This window comes from Onychostoma macrolepis, chromosome 01 (genome assembly GCF_012432095.1).
Source record: "Onychostoma macrolepis isolate SWU-2019 chromosome 01, ASM1243209v1, whole genome shotgun sequence".
Classification (NCBI taxonomy): Eukaryota; Metazoa; Chordata; class Actinopteri; order Cypriniformes; family Cyprinidae; genus Onychostoma; species Onychostoma macrolepis.
This window is the reverse complement of record NC_081155.1, coordinates 10724175-10739003: the sequence shown is the minus strand read 5'-3', so window position 1 is coordinate 10739003 and position 14829 is coordinate 10724175. Positions and strand designations below refer to the sequence as shown.

Below are 14829 nucleotides of genomic sequence, written 5' to 3'. Positions count from 1 at the left end.
TAGTATGGACTACAAACATTTATACCTACCTTAAAGGTGTTTTCCGTTGTTTCTTGAGCATGACAGTCCCAGTCCCCATTTGCTTTCACTTTTTAGAGCAGCCAGGACATTCTGCAAAACATCTCCTTTGTATCACTTAAACATTAAAAAAAAAAAAAAAAAAAAGTGGCTTTAAACACCACAAGTATATGAGTGAATGATGACAGATTCTCCATTTTTAGGTCAACTTTCCTTTTTAATTATTACATTAGACATTATCATATCCTTCACCGTAGACACATTAACAAATTAATGCAGCTTTTAAAAAATAGACCCATCGTCAGAACATCAGTACATACATTAATACATTAGCAGTGATTGCCTTCAGTATATGGAGACTGTAATGAACCTGATCTGTACACGCTGGAGTGAACGGGGATCATGAAGGGTAATTGGGTTCAGACAGCATCCTAAAAGACGACGGCGTGCCGAATAAAGAGGTTGTCATGGAAACGCGGCAGCTTTATGTCTGGCTCTTTAAAAAAAAACAACCAAACAAACAAACAGTTGATATAATGATTGACTGTAGCACACGCACACACACTGGGACATGTGGATCTGCTCTACACAAACAACAAGGGGTTCGGACTGTGTCAGCCAGGGGTTAAAGTTGATGCCCTTTGACTCTGAAACAGACAACTGGGAAAAAAAAAAAAAAAGAGGTGACAGCTTCCCTAAAAACATGCTGATCTCAGCATATGAATGACCACATCTCCAACACCACAACATCACAAACACACACATTATCACCCGGATACATAACCTCTCGTTCCATCTTATCAAGCCAAACAGACCCAAGGCACACACAGGCACACATGGACACCGTCCTCCGTCCTCCACCCGAAACACCCGCACAATGAGCCCCGTTTCATTTCCTCTCACAACCCTGTCTCCCGAAGCATCGGGGTGCGGATAATCCACGATTATGGGATATTATCCACATCTCCTCCATCTAACACACTCACACACACTTGAACATCTTCCCTGGAGTGCTGAGATTATTCCCATATCACGGCCATGCAGCGGCATTATCCTAATCTGAGAATACTGGAGGACACAGATTACTGTAAAGACTGCAGATTAACAGCATTTATATGTGAAAGAGAGGTTAGGCTGAGCCATGTCAGATAGGAGGAGATGGAAGACAAAAGAGACAAAAACTGGGTTAAAATAAAAAGAACCATTTCGCTTTTGTAGTGCTAGATACATGCATGAAACTGTCAGAGGGAATGAATGACCGACTGTAATCCTGTTCCCTGATAACCGTCATTTTGTTTATGTTTTATATATATATATATATATATATATATATATATATATATATATATACACACACACAAAGCATTACATGGGGAAATCTCACAAATTAATGTCATATTTCACAAAAAGTGTATATATATATATATATATATATATATATATATATACACACATATATACACATACATACATACATACATATCCACTTATTCTTAATATTTATTTTTATTATGTATTTATATATAAATATATAATTTATATAAACATTAAGAATGTGTGTATTTTTAATTGTCATTAAAACTAAAATTAAACTAAACATTAAAAACTAAAATTTCTAATCTCTCTCTTTTTGGGGGCTAAATAAATAAATTGATGGGTTTTGTGAGATTCCCCCTTTAGTGTTTGATGGGGTTTTTTTTTTTTGCATTAGGTGAGAGGAGTTTGATCTCACTCGAAACATTCAGACGGCTCTCCTTACAAAAGACAAATTGAGGATTGTTTTGACGGTCTAGACCGCAGAGTAATGAAGTGCAGCAATGCAAAAGGTGCTTAATTGGATGTGTGTGTGTTTGTGTGTAGTGTTTTTGTTGCGTTTCCCTCTGCAGCTCCTTTATATCTGTCAAGATTCATTTCTATTCTCATGATTTCAGAAGTGTGAAGAGTTTTCCAGCAGACAGTGCGTTTCTTCACTCTCTGACGGCCCGTTTTTTCCTGACCGACTCAAACTGTGAGAGAGAGAGACAATGAAAAAGACGACAGTGAGTTCACATGAAGATGCGACTGAAGCACAGACACGGCAGGCTTTATTATTCACCTCGTTCTCCACCATCTTCAGTCGGCCGAGGGCGTCTTTCGCTGCATCCTGAGAAACCAGAGAAAAAGCTCTTTAGCTTTAATCTAAATGACTGATTTAAAAATGTTGACATCCAGCTTCTGCTGTGTTTAAAGGCACATCACAGAACATCTGCACATCTGAGCAACTGCATGAGTGTTTCATGTCAACACAAAATGACATTCACAACCCATTTCACTTCAGCAATGTCAAGTATTTCTGAGTGAAATGAGAACAAAAATAGACACCTCACAGTTTATCACCGCGTTTACGCAGAACAGCTAAAGTCTGATAGTGTGTGAGTGTGTGTGTGTGTGTGTGTGTGTGTGGGGGTGGTTTGCTCACCCTGTTGCCTTGGCTGGAAAACATTTTGACTGAATCTGACAGACCGTGAACAAACTTCCGCAGCACATTTTCATATTCTGAGACACAGACAGAGAGATACAGTACGTTATTGATTATCTGTTTTGCTCTTGAATGTCTTTAATATGTAGCACTGGAAAGTCCATTTCATTGAAGTGAATCAGTTGATTTAGAGGGTTCATTTAAATGAACCATTTAAAAAAACGATTCACCGATTCATTTGAATCATCAATCATTATCACTCCCAGCAGTCCACATGCAACATTTTATGCTCTTATTTGTAACAAAATAAACATCTAGTAAAATAACAGTTTCCTGTTATAAAATACATTAAAATTTATTGATCAAAGCTGTATTTTCAGCATCATTACTCCAGTCTTCAGTGTCACATGATCCTTCAGAAATCACTCCACTCTAATATGATGATTTGCTGCTCAAGAAACATTTCTGATCATCAATGTTTAAAACAGTTGTGCTGCCCAATGTTTGTGTGAAAACCATGATACAATTTATTTTTTGATGAATAAAAGTTCAAAAGAACAGCATTTATTTGAAATAGAAATCATTTGTAACATTATAAAATGTCTTTACTGTCACTTTTGATCAATTTAATGCATCCTTGCTGAAGAAAAGCTTTAGAGTCTTTGCAAATAAACCCCTGGCCTGGCCCCTTTTGAACGGTAGTGCACATAATGAAAAGTTTTCTAATTGCATGTGGAACCTGTCAGTGCTGCCGGATGTTTCTCCAGGTATGATTTCTGCCACTGCAGTCGCTGACAGACGTCCATGTGCTGCTTGATCAGCTCCGACGGGTCTCGTCTGTTCTTCTTATAATCGTTGATCTAAAGAGACACACAAAATGACTCGCTATACACTCAATATCCAGTCAACAGCTCAATGCTACCATGACTGACACAGACACACACCTTCCACTCCAGTCTCTCTTTGTCGTGGTGAAGCAGACTGAAGCTGTGCAGCTTATACTGCGGAGGAGGCGAGCTGAAACCAACCAGAGACACGCGTTAAACACACTCGCAGAGCGACAGGAAATCAGTGCTGTACGATCAGCTTTAGAGTCACCTTGGTTTAGAGTTCCTGTCGTGATCGTTCCTGGGTTTGGATCTTGGAGAAGGAGCCTGCGCAAAAGAAAATGTTTTTTTAGTTTTTGTCCAGCTGTGTTTGTACGCAAGAACACATCCTGTGTGTAATATAAACAGCAGTAATTGGCATCTCATACCCGTTCCTTTTCCCTGCTTTTCTCCCGCTCTCGGTCCTTCTCCGGTGAAGGTGTGAGTGGGTCGATGACGAGCCACTTCTCTGTCACCGGCTGCAGCTGAACTCCAGACAGCGGCTCGCGGATCTTCACTCGCACCTCCAGCTTCCCTCCTGTCGCCTTACGCCCGTCCAACACCTGCAATGGCAGCACAGCCTCATGGGACACCAGCGCTCGTGTGCATGTGACACGCGTTTGTGTGAATCACTCACGTCAATGATCTCTCTGATCTCACACTGGTTCTCAAGAGCTTCTAGCTTCAGCTGAGCACTTCCCACCACTTTATCTGTCTTGAAGAGACCGCTGCGGACACACACGCGATTATTAGAGTCGCTGCTAATGATAGTGACACCATATTTCAACCCTGTATGAAAAGTGGAAAACTATTTTGTCTAAAGAAAACTAGGCTTATTTTTAGGACTATTAATTTAACTATTAAAACCAATTTCATCTCAATTAATAATTATTTGAATTGTAGTAAAACTTATGCTGATTTGTTTTAAATTCCTTAATTTTATTTTATTTTTTTAAATTTAACATTTGAAAAAAATGACAGCATTGAGAATCATCTTAATTTTCCTTATGAAAAATACTACTAATGTCATGTCATTTTGGGGTGGAATGTGATCCGCACGTGTTAGTGTCGATTAATAAGAGTCTCACCCTTTGTGTACGACCTCAAGCTTGATGCCTTTGGCCTGTACCACTCTCTTAAAGCCTCTGTGATCTCGCTTGATGTTCAGCTTGAACTGCTCCTTAAACTCTGAAAACACACAGAGACTGTCAGCTAATGCTGCCACCTGTTTAACACACTGATCACGTGTGTGTGTGTGTGTGTGTGTACCTGGAGAGTTGGTGTTTCTCACAGTGCTGGTTTTGTCTCTCTGAGCTTCTTCCTAAGAAACAAACACACTGTTAGATGTCAATAGCATGTGTGTGTGTGTGTGTGTGTGTGTGTGTGTGTAGAAGAGTGTGAAAGTGTTGTGTACCGCGCTGGGGAACGGGAACTCAAAGCGCACACTCGCATCCAGATCGTTGGCTGAAACTCCTGGAGAAAACAAAGAAAACAACATTTGTAGCCATTCTGTCACAGAATTTCATTAAGTTTTTATTATATATATATATATATATATATATATATATATATATATATATATATATATATATATATAGACACTCATGTTCAAAAGGTTGGGGTCAGTAAACATTTTTTGAAGAAATGAATACAAAAATAAAATCCCCCAAACTTTTCAACGGTAGTGTATTTCAGAGACAAATCAGAGTTATTTGAAACCATCTTTTTACAGCATTATGACACACAAACACACACACAGGCACATGTTCACACACACACACACACACACACACACACACCTGGAGGAGTGGGCAGGTTGATTCCTTTCACCACGGTCAGCACCATGTCATTAGACGTCAGGTTAGGATTGATCCTAAACACAGATGAAGACATTTAGTGAATCTGCAGGACGACTGCACTGACAGATGTGTTGTGTGTGTGTGTGTGTGTGTATGTTCTCACTTGACGGTGTTGAAGGTGCGCTCCTCTGTGTGGTATTTGGGAACTGATCTTCCTTTAGCGTGAGCTTTCTTCAGCACTTCAATATTACTCATGCATTCCTCAGCCAGCTTCTCAAACCTACACACACATATTTTCTATCACAGAGGCTTTCTATTTACTTGTAATATTTTTATACTGAGTTAATAACCTTTGCTTGGCAGCAATCCTTAAACCAAACCCTCAGCATTTTTTATTTTTTATTTACTATGTTTATTAATCTGTTTTCCTCATGAGGACTGTTTGCTGCTCCCACAATGTTCATTTCAGGTTTTACTCTCCATGTGGGGGCTTTTATTCTCCACAATCTAGGCAAAAACTATCCAACACACAAACAAATATACTTTAAGGCTAAATTATGTTTTTATTTAATACTTATGTTAGTATTTATGGTTAGAATTTAGATACTGATAATTATTACATATTTGAATTAATAAAAAAAAAAAAACATTAATTTGTTTCATTTATACCATTCATGTGTGTAAAAAAAAAAAAAAAAGTAATTTGTTTTTATATTAAATAAGTAAAAAAGCAAAAGCAGTTTTGCATAAAAATAGCATTTTTAATGCTTGTTTAGGTAAATATTATCAAATCTGGCTGTTTTTGATTCATACACTACCATTCAAAGATTTGGGGCTGTTAAGATTTTTTAATGTTTTTGAAAAAAAAAAAACATTTTGCATTTTTTAAAATGTAATTTATTCCTGTGATCAAACAGGAATTAAAAATTTTTTTAACGAATTTAAGCTTTAACATTTTTTTAAAACTATTAATTTCTTTCAGATTCATCAGGCAAAACGCACACCTATTTCAATTTTTTAATTTCACCTATTGTATTTAAATATAATAAATGAAAACACACCTGGCAGTTTCTGCTACATTCCCCATATGAGTGAATTGCTGCGAGTACACCAGGCATTTCTGGAAACAAGTGTTAGAAAGTCAATTAGATTGTAAATAAAGCATGTGTTTCTCTTGAATTCAGTGTGCGCTTCACATGGATCAGATCTGTGCGGTGTAATAACCTCATGCTGCTGTTTGAGCTGCACCATCAGTTGTGTGTACTGCTCAGATGAGTGCGGAGAGAGGGCAGACGAGCGTGAATGAGACAGTCTGTAGTCGTCCTCACTGACCGGAGCGGCCGGCACCTGGACACCAGAGACCACACCATACATAAAACACACACACACTGAGATCTGTGTCAAACACTTTCTCTCTTTACACATATGCACCCTAATTAATTTCTTAATGAAACACCAAAACCAAAATAAATGTAATTAAGCTGAAAACCAAAATAAAGTTTATATAATCAATTAATTAATCAAATTTACATGAACATAAAGACTCAAGTAAAAACTGAGTTGTATACAAACATTTAAATTGCACTTGAGGCAGTTTTCGTATCAAATTACGTTTCTATTCCAATTCGTCGATGACATATAAACATTTAAATGGTGGCTGTAATAAAAACTTCAAATATACATTAAATAATGAAGACAAGTTAAGTAAACATGCAAATGTAATACAGAGCATATATTTAACAACTACTAAAATTTATTTTAATTTAATATAAAACTACACTGTAAAAAAAAAAAAAAAACGGCAGCTGTGGTTGCCAGAATTTTACTGTAAAAAATACTGTTGCAACATTTTAGGTTTTACGGTTTTGACTTACATTTATAGTTAAATACCATAATTTCATTAACTTATATAATGTTAATATACCAACCTACTGAAGTACTGAAATCTGTTTTGTACCTCTGTAATACAGATAACCACCAAATGCAGGTGGTGATGAGAAAGTCACATGATAAACCAAAGCCTATCACAAGCAGCTTTTAAATATCAACCTATAGAAGGTGCACATGTCATTCACACAAACACTAAACACCATCCTGGTAACACACACGAAACTGAAATAATGTAATAAACATTAATTTAACAACATTAGGTGTAACATACAACCCTAATGTGCAAAACTGATAAGAAAATACTAAGAAGAAACAGTTATTTCAACAAAAAAACATCACATTTGAAATGTAACAAAGGGAATTCTGGGAATGTCAATTTATGGTTATAAGCTGTAAATTATATGTTCTTTTTCCACTTCCAAAAATGGTATACTACTGTAAAATAACGTTATGGCCAATACAGTTTTTCACCGCATATAGTAGGGGAACTTACCGTTAACCATTTAACAGATTTTTACTGTAGCATTTTTACAGTCTTTTACCGTTAAATTCAGTCATTTTTTACAGTGTAGCTAAATTGCATGTACAAAATAGGATAGTATTGTCCAATTACGATAGGATATGTAACAATTTGATTTATAGCACTTTCATAAACTGAATAAAAACAAAGCAAAAGCACACCTGATGTGCATTATTTTATATTTTTCATGGAAAAGGTACATTTTGCTCCAACCAAAATGACCTGAACACATCTGACATCTTAATTACAACTTCCTAACTCATAAATACAAACTTCCTAGGAGCGCACCAGAGAAGCGCTAACTAAGCTTTACTTTTTGGTACATCGCTGATTCACAAACCTTGGTGATGTCAACAGGAAGTCCGGCCTTGGCGGCAGAGATCATGGGCTCGAGGCCTTTGGCGTGTCTCAAGTGCTGAGTGGCTCCCTGCATGTCCTTCATCTCTTTAGAGCGCAGCGCAGCCTTCACGAACTGCTGCCTGCGCATCGTCAGGAAATTCAGCTGCTGCTGGGCTGCACAACAACACACGTCACACAACAGTGCGTACGCGTTAATGCCGATATATAAACACACATCTACCTTTCCCTCCTAGTTTGGAGGCGTTGGTGGAGCCGGTGGGCGTCCCTGCAGCCGACGAGGATTTCGGAGGAGCGGGAGCTCTGGATTTCTGAACGGCAGGCTGAGCTGATGGCTGCACAGACACAGAGAGATGAAGAATCTGAAGCACAGTTTCTAGAGGTTCTGCTGAACTTTGACGCTACCTTCTGTGGTTCTTCGTCTGCGTCGGCATCTGCGTCCTGATTGGCCAGCTTCATGGCTGTCTCCAGGACACCCATAAAATTCTGTTCGCCGCCCTCAGTGCCCTGCAGCGGAGGACAACCTGACATGCACAAACATTAACAATGTCAAAAATGAGGTGTACAAACTATCTACTATGAAATCCTGACATGTAAATTCACAATTCTAAGTAAAAAAGTCAGAATGGTGAGATAAAAAGTCACTATGACTTTATAAAATATTTTTATTTAATCCATGACAATAAAACAAATACAGAACTATGATAAGTAAGCTCTAAATTGCAAAAAAGTCAGACTTTTTATTTATTCTCATAAACCCCTATATCTTGCAATTATGACTTTTTCTCAGAACCGCAAGAAAACAAGACTGAATTGTAAACTAAAAACAAATAAAATAAAAATTACATTTATTCTGTGCAGAAACAATAACCGTAACTACACTGTATCCGTTTTATATACACTATAATTAATTTAATTACATAATTATAAATGCACACTGCCATTTAGTATCAGAATGTTTTAATTTAATTTTGTTAATTTAATATATAATATATTTATATATAATATAATTGCTCAAAAGTGACAGTAAAGGTATTTATGTTACAAAAGATTTCAGTTTCAAATAAATGCTGTTCTTTTGGACTTTCTATTCATCAAATATCGTGGGGAAAAAAAAAATTCCACAAAAATATGAATCAACAACTGATTTCAACAATGATAATAATAATAAACATTTCTTGAGCAGCAAATCAGTATATCAGAATGATTTCTGAAGGATCATGTGACACTGAAGACTGGAGTATTTTCAGTGTGTATTACTGTATTTTTTAACACATAAATACAGTCTTGGTGAGCAGAAGAGACTTTCATAAACATTAAAAAAAGTCCTACGGATCCCAAACTTTGAACAGCAGTGTGTATAATTAAATTACTTATTTACTTATAAATAATCAGCACACCATGCTCTAACATTTACAAACACCTCTTGATATATTTAGATTTTAATTAACACATTATCTGGTACATTTTTAACCTTTCTCACTGGTGAGGCACATGCAAGACGTTTTACTATATTCATGAAGACATTTGTCAGAAGTTTGGCTCTCGCTAGAAACAAGTAAACAAGCGTTACCTGGTGGAACAGGAAGGTCTGCCAAATTCACAGGCCGTCCAGCTTTATGAGCTTTAATGGCGTCTTGATATTGCTGAAGTCAAGAACACACACACACACACACACACACACACACACACACACATGAGAGGTTAATGAAACAGCACCTGCTCTTTTATTTAAGTGAGTCTTGGCATGTGTTACCTTGATTATGCGCTGGTGCATGCGAGCTTTGCGGTCATCTCCTTTGCTCTTGGCGCTCTCAGCCGCTTCTCTGTATTTGTCCATGCGCTGCTGTAAGGCCTCGGCGACGCTCCGGGGAGCAGAGAGAGCTGAAACACACACACACACACACACACACACACACATATAACTGATGTCTGTGTTTGATGTGTGAGTGGGACGTCACATTAACCCACACACTCTCACCTGTGTCTGGGGCAGCAGTGGGGGCAGCAGGAGGGGCGGCTGGTTTAGAGGACAGCTGGGGAGGGTTAGAGCGGGGCACTTCAACCTCTCCTGAAAGACAGAGACACTGTCATCAAACTCACACTGAACTGATCAGAATGTAACGGAGGCTAGTGGAGATCTGTGAGGTAAAGCTGTACCAGGAGGGGGCGGCAGTGAGCTGATGTCCACAATCTCCCCTCTGTCAACACTCTCCACCACTGAGTCTAATCTCTGTGAGGAAAGGGAGAGACGGAGAGCAAGGGAAAGTTCATTTTCTCAGTTGTTAATTGTTGGTTAACCTAGTGCTGTGTAAATCTACAATCCACAATAACACACCGACACTTCTGTTCAAACTTTTGGGGTCAGTATATGTTTTAATATTTTTCAGTTAAGTCTGTTCTGGTTTCTATGAGAATATATTGTAAAATGTAACTTATTGCTGTGATCAAAGCTGAATTTTCAGCATCATTGCTCCAGTCTTCAGTGTCACATGATCCTTCAGAAATCATTCTAACATGCTGATTTGCTGCTAAAGAAATGTTTATTATTATTATTATCATTGTTGAAATCAGTTGAGGTGCTTCATATTTCTATTAATAACTGTAATACATTTTTTTCAGGTTTATTTGATAACCATAAAGTTCAAAATAATAGAAGTTATTTAAAACAGAAATCTTTTGTAACATTCTAAATGTCTTTACCTGTGTTATTTTAGTATCATCGAGTTTATTCATAATATTTTGAGTTAGCTTTTATTTTGATATTTTCCATTTTTATTTTTGTTAAGGTTTTAGTAATTTTGTTGTCTGTTTTTATTAGTTTTATCAGTTATTTTTTAAATATGTCTCTATAGTTTTTATTCATTTTTATTTAAGTATTAGCATATCAAGATAAACTAAATGAAAATGAGAAATCTTGCCTAGGCAACTAGCTTAAGTACAATAAGTTTATGTTTTTATATTTTCTCTCACTTAACATTTATTTTATTTTTTAAGTACAATTTTTTTCTCATTTTAGTTTATTATTTATCCAGTTTATCTGTAATAACCAATAACCCTGGTCTTTACTGTCACTTTTCATCAATTTAATGCATTCTTGCTGAATAGAAGTATTAATCTCTTTCAAATTAAATAATCGTACAGACTGCAAACTTTTGAATGTTACTGCACATAAATAAAATGCATAGGGAACCAAAGAAATGAGTGTAAATGTGTGACTTTGTGACCCAAATTAGACCTGATGATCATGAACTGGCAAAACTCATTCACCTTGGACACTTGGTAGAGTTGTTTGGCTTGTTCAGTGTTTCCGCTCTGTTTGGCCTTTAAGGCTGCCAGCTTATACTCTCTCTGTCTGCTTAATATACTCGCTTTGAGCTCTGAAACACACAAACACACATGACAATGTGTACAGTAACAGCTTCAGTGTGAGCGTGTGTGTGTGTGTGTGTGTACCTGAGTGCTGAGCGCTGGGCTGGCCGGGTGTCAGGGGTGATATGGCTGGTGTATCTGGCGTCACGGCCATCGCTCTCTGTGACGGAGGCTGTAGCAGCTGAGGTTTGGATGGAGCAACTGGCTTGACGTTGGCCGTCTGCGGTGGCGTGTTTGCTGGAGCAGGTTTTTCTTGCTCTGTGATTGGCTCAGCCTGCGGAGCAGCGGAGGGTTTTCCACCAGTGGCCACAGGAGGAGGAATCTCATCTTCATTGATGGGCTTCCCCTTTTTAACTGACGTCAGCATAGACTGTAGAGTCTAAAAACAGAAAATGTGTTACTAACCGCTTGGAAATCCTCAGACATGAGGAAAAAATGAAAATTTTGTAATGTCTCGGACTCCTGATGCATACAATACATTGCTATTGGTGATATATGACTTGATCACCATCTGATACATTACAAACAGTCAGTCCTTTTTTCTGTTTGACTGATAACACACACATGCATGCATATATTTAAGAAAAATATGCTGTTTATATATTAAATATATTTATGTATAATATAAATTATGTGAATGTAAATATATTCATGTTAGTATTTTCAAAATATATACTGTATGTGTGTGTATTTGTATATACACATAATAAATATACTCAGTACACACATATATTATGTAATCAAAAACGTTTGAATGCGATTAATCGCGATTAATTGTTTGACAGCACTAATTGCCATATAGTCTAGTAAAAATGTAGTAAAAGTAAAATATAAAAATACATACAAACCATGTAAATATATTCTACATAAAATATAGTACAAGTTATTTATTTTACAGATTAATTAATCTAAATGAATTTAAAATCAAGTTTAAATGTTAAAGATTAAAAGTTTTTTTTTCTTCAAAATGATGGGTTTTCAAATTATTTATTTCTAATTATTATAGTAAATATTGTGTCAAATAAATTGCAGTAATTGTTAGGCTTGTGTGATTTATTATTGTTAAATGAAATAGTCTGATGATATCATATATCACCGTTACACTGGCCACCCTGCTCTCTGAGACAGAGGTCTTCAGCCCTGCTCCTGGGGACCCACTGTCCTGCAAAGTTTATTTCCAACCTGTGTATTTATAAGCAGTCTTGAGGAGCTTGATTAGCTGTTTCTGGTGTGTTTGATTAGGGTTGCAGCTAAACTCTGGAGGACAGTGGGCTGAAGACATGTGCTCTAAGACACTATCATCGGCCATCAAAAAGTCAATGTGGGTGGTGCTCTAGTCTTGGAAATGTCCCACCTTCAGTCCGCGGTCGTATCGCCGTGCTTTGCTGGTCTCCCCCACGGCCTTGGCGTTGGTAATGGCCGTTTGGTACATGTCCAAGCGCTCTTGCAGGCGAGCCTCCAGGCTGTCAGGTGCATTCTGGGATGCGGGCACTGCATTCGAGCGTTGAGGAGGCACCGGTGACGGAGGAGGTTTCCTGACCACTTGCTCCTCATCGTCTTCCAGAACCTCATTCAATTCGGCCTGAAACACATAAAACGACTTGTAAAACCTGTATCTGAGCGAAAGATCACATCTGATGTGCCACCTGTAGTGATGTAAAGACAAGAAGGGTTTTGTCTTACCAAGAGATCAGCGTCGTTCTCCAAATCACCATCGTCATCTCCTTCCTCGTCCAGGTCTTTCATACAAAGCGCTGCCATCCGTTCAATGTCCTCCATGGGCACCGGAGCTACATGATGCAAAAAAGACAGAAAGATTAGGGCAAATGCCAAGGGATCAAGGTTTGTCTTGCTGCTGGTATACGGCATAAATACATAACATCCTCACCTTTTCCTCCAGGTCTTTTGCCTGCTGGTCCGCTCCTCCCTCCTCCTCCCATCAATGCCAGAAGCTCCACCTCCAGCTCCTCATCATTTCCTCCAGAGTCATCCAGCCCGCCGTCAGGAGCCAAATCCAGCAGCAGTCCCATCTGATTAAATGTGAGGAGGGAGAACCGGTGTTATTTTCGTTTTTATCAATATTTTGAATTACATTATATTTTCATTTCATTTTCATTTTAAATAAAGTTTTAGTCATTTTGTTGTGTGTCATTCTTTGTCTGTATATGTAAATATTCATAGCTTGTTTGAACATTACATATGAACTGTTGCAAATTCAAAAGCATTTTTACACATTTACATTTCACTTAATATGTCTATAAATGTTTTAATTTTTCTTTCAATTTTTCTTTTATTACTTTATTATGGTACTTCAGGTTAAAGTAAAGAACAGTTAGAAATTTTGCCTTTGTGACTAGCATGTAGCAATTTTTTATTTTGGTTAATGTTTTTTATTTCAAGTGTCATTTTTTAATAGGTTTAATAGGTTTTTTCATTTCATGCTGACTTCAAAGATGACATTTTAATATTGCATGAATAAAAAAAAAGTAAATTTTATTTCAATTTTTAATAGTTTTTAGTTTTAATTTACAATAATAACCCTCAAAACTGATTTATAGATTCAAAAGCATTTTATGAACCTATATGTGTGGCACTCAAAAGTGAATGCAGTTTTAGCGCACTAAATGTTGGGAAAAGTCCTAGTTACATCACCACAAATCATTAAACATTATAAAGTTAAACAAAAAAAACAAACAAAAAAAACACATGCACAGATGAGTAATTCACAATATGATCTATAACAGGCATTTAGAAAATAAATAGGGTGATTTTCCATTTCATTTCATGCTGACTTCAAAGATGACATTTCCTCTACGAGTCCTGTCTCTCATCTGGTTTGTTACCTGTTTGGCCTTGGCGGCCCCCTGGCCCTTCTGCGGAGGGTTCCGGCTTCGACTCATTTTCTCCGCAGGTCCTTCAAACCTGGAGTGAGAAAAATAAAGATTCATTAACAAAACTACAAAGCAGCCACTGCATCAGCCTTTCAATCACTCCACAACCAACCACAGCAGAAAGAGAGTGGCGTCATGGCGCATTCCTAAATCATTACGTCTGTATTTGCATAATCAATGCATAGACATAATCAACGGCCAAATATACATATTTAATAGTTGAATATTTCTCCCATAGCTCCGTCACCTTACATTAACAGACTAAGCTCAATAGCGAATGTTTCAACGGTACTTAACCTGCTAGTGTTTACAGGTTAAACAGGTTAATCCAAAGCACATATTTGGCTGATTTCGTACCAAAACTATTGGAGGCAAAGCGAAAGGAAGCCATAAAATGAATATCAGATCATTCACAATATAAATCATAAAGTAAACAACTAATTCAGTCAAAGTCTCTGCTAGCGGGAAGGCTAATTCTTCCATCAGACTCTATTTACTAACAATTTGAACGCGATACCTTGATCATATGTTCCTCCAAGGGCGGGTTACGTGGTAAATATCTGTTTCGTTGAGAAGAACAAGCTGCCTGTCATTAAATTTCTGCACCAGAGTGTCATAAACACAGAGATAAACACAAATCTGCACTGCTGTCACTGTA

General features: G+C 37.3%; 1 protein-coding gene across 1 annotated transcript; it reads right to left on the bottom strand.

The window, feature by feature from the left end:
- Positions 1-214: 214 nt before the first annotated feature.
- Positions 215-14827, bottom strand: cc2d1a (coiled-coil and C2 domain containing 1A). The gene is made up of 29 exons (XM_058773086.1): positions 14689-14827; positions 14124-14202; positions 13169-13310; positions 12964-13070; positions 12635-12862; positions 11365-11659; positions 11179-11288; positions 10069-10141; positions 9890-9979; positions 9665-9792; positions 9482-9554; positions 8314-8432; positions 8132-8243; positions 7892-8064; positions 6366-6488; positions 6203-6261; positions 5305-5421; positions 5142-5215; positions 4757-4815; positions 4612-4663; positions 4431-4530; positions 3980-4070; positions 3732-3905; positions 3575-3630; positions 3421-3493; positions 3216-3336; positions 2477-2553; positions 2114-2161; positions 215-2024 (listed from the first exon to the last, which is right to left on the bottom strand). Exons 2-29 carry the CDS (start codon positions 14178-14180, stop codon positions 1986-1988), a joined length of 2970 nt encoding a protein of 989 aa, XP_058629069.1. The 5' UTR covers positions 14181-14202; positions 14689-14827; the 3' UTR covers positions 215-1985.
- Between the last annotated feature and the right edge of the window lie 2 nt (positions 14828-14829).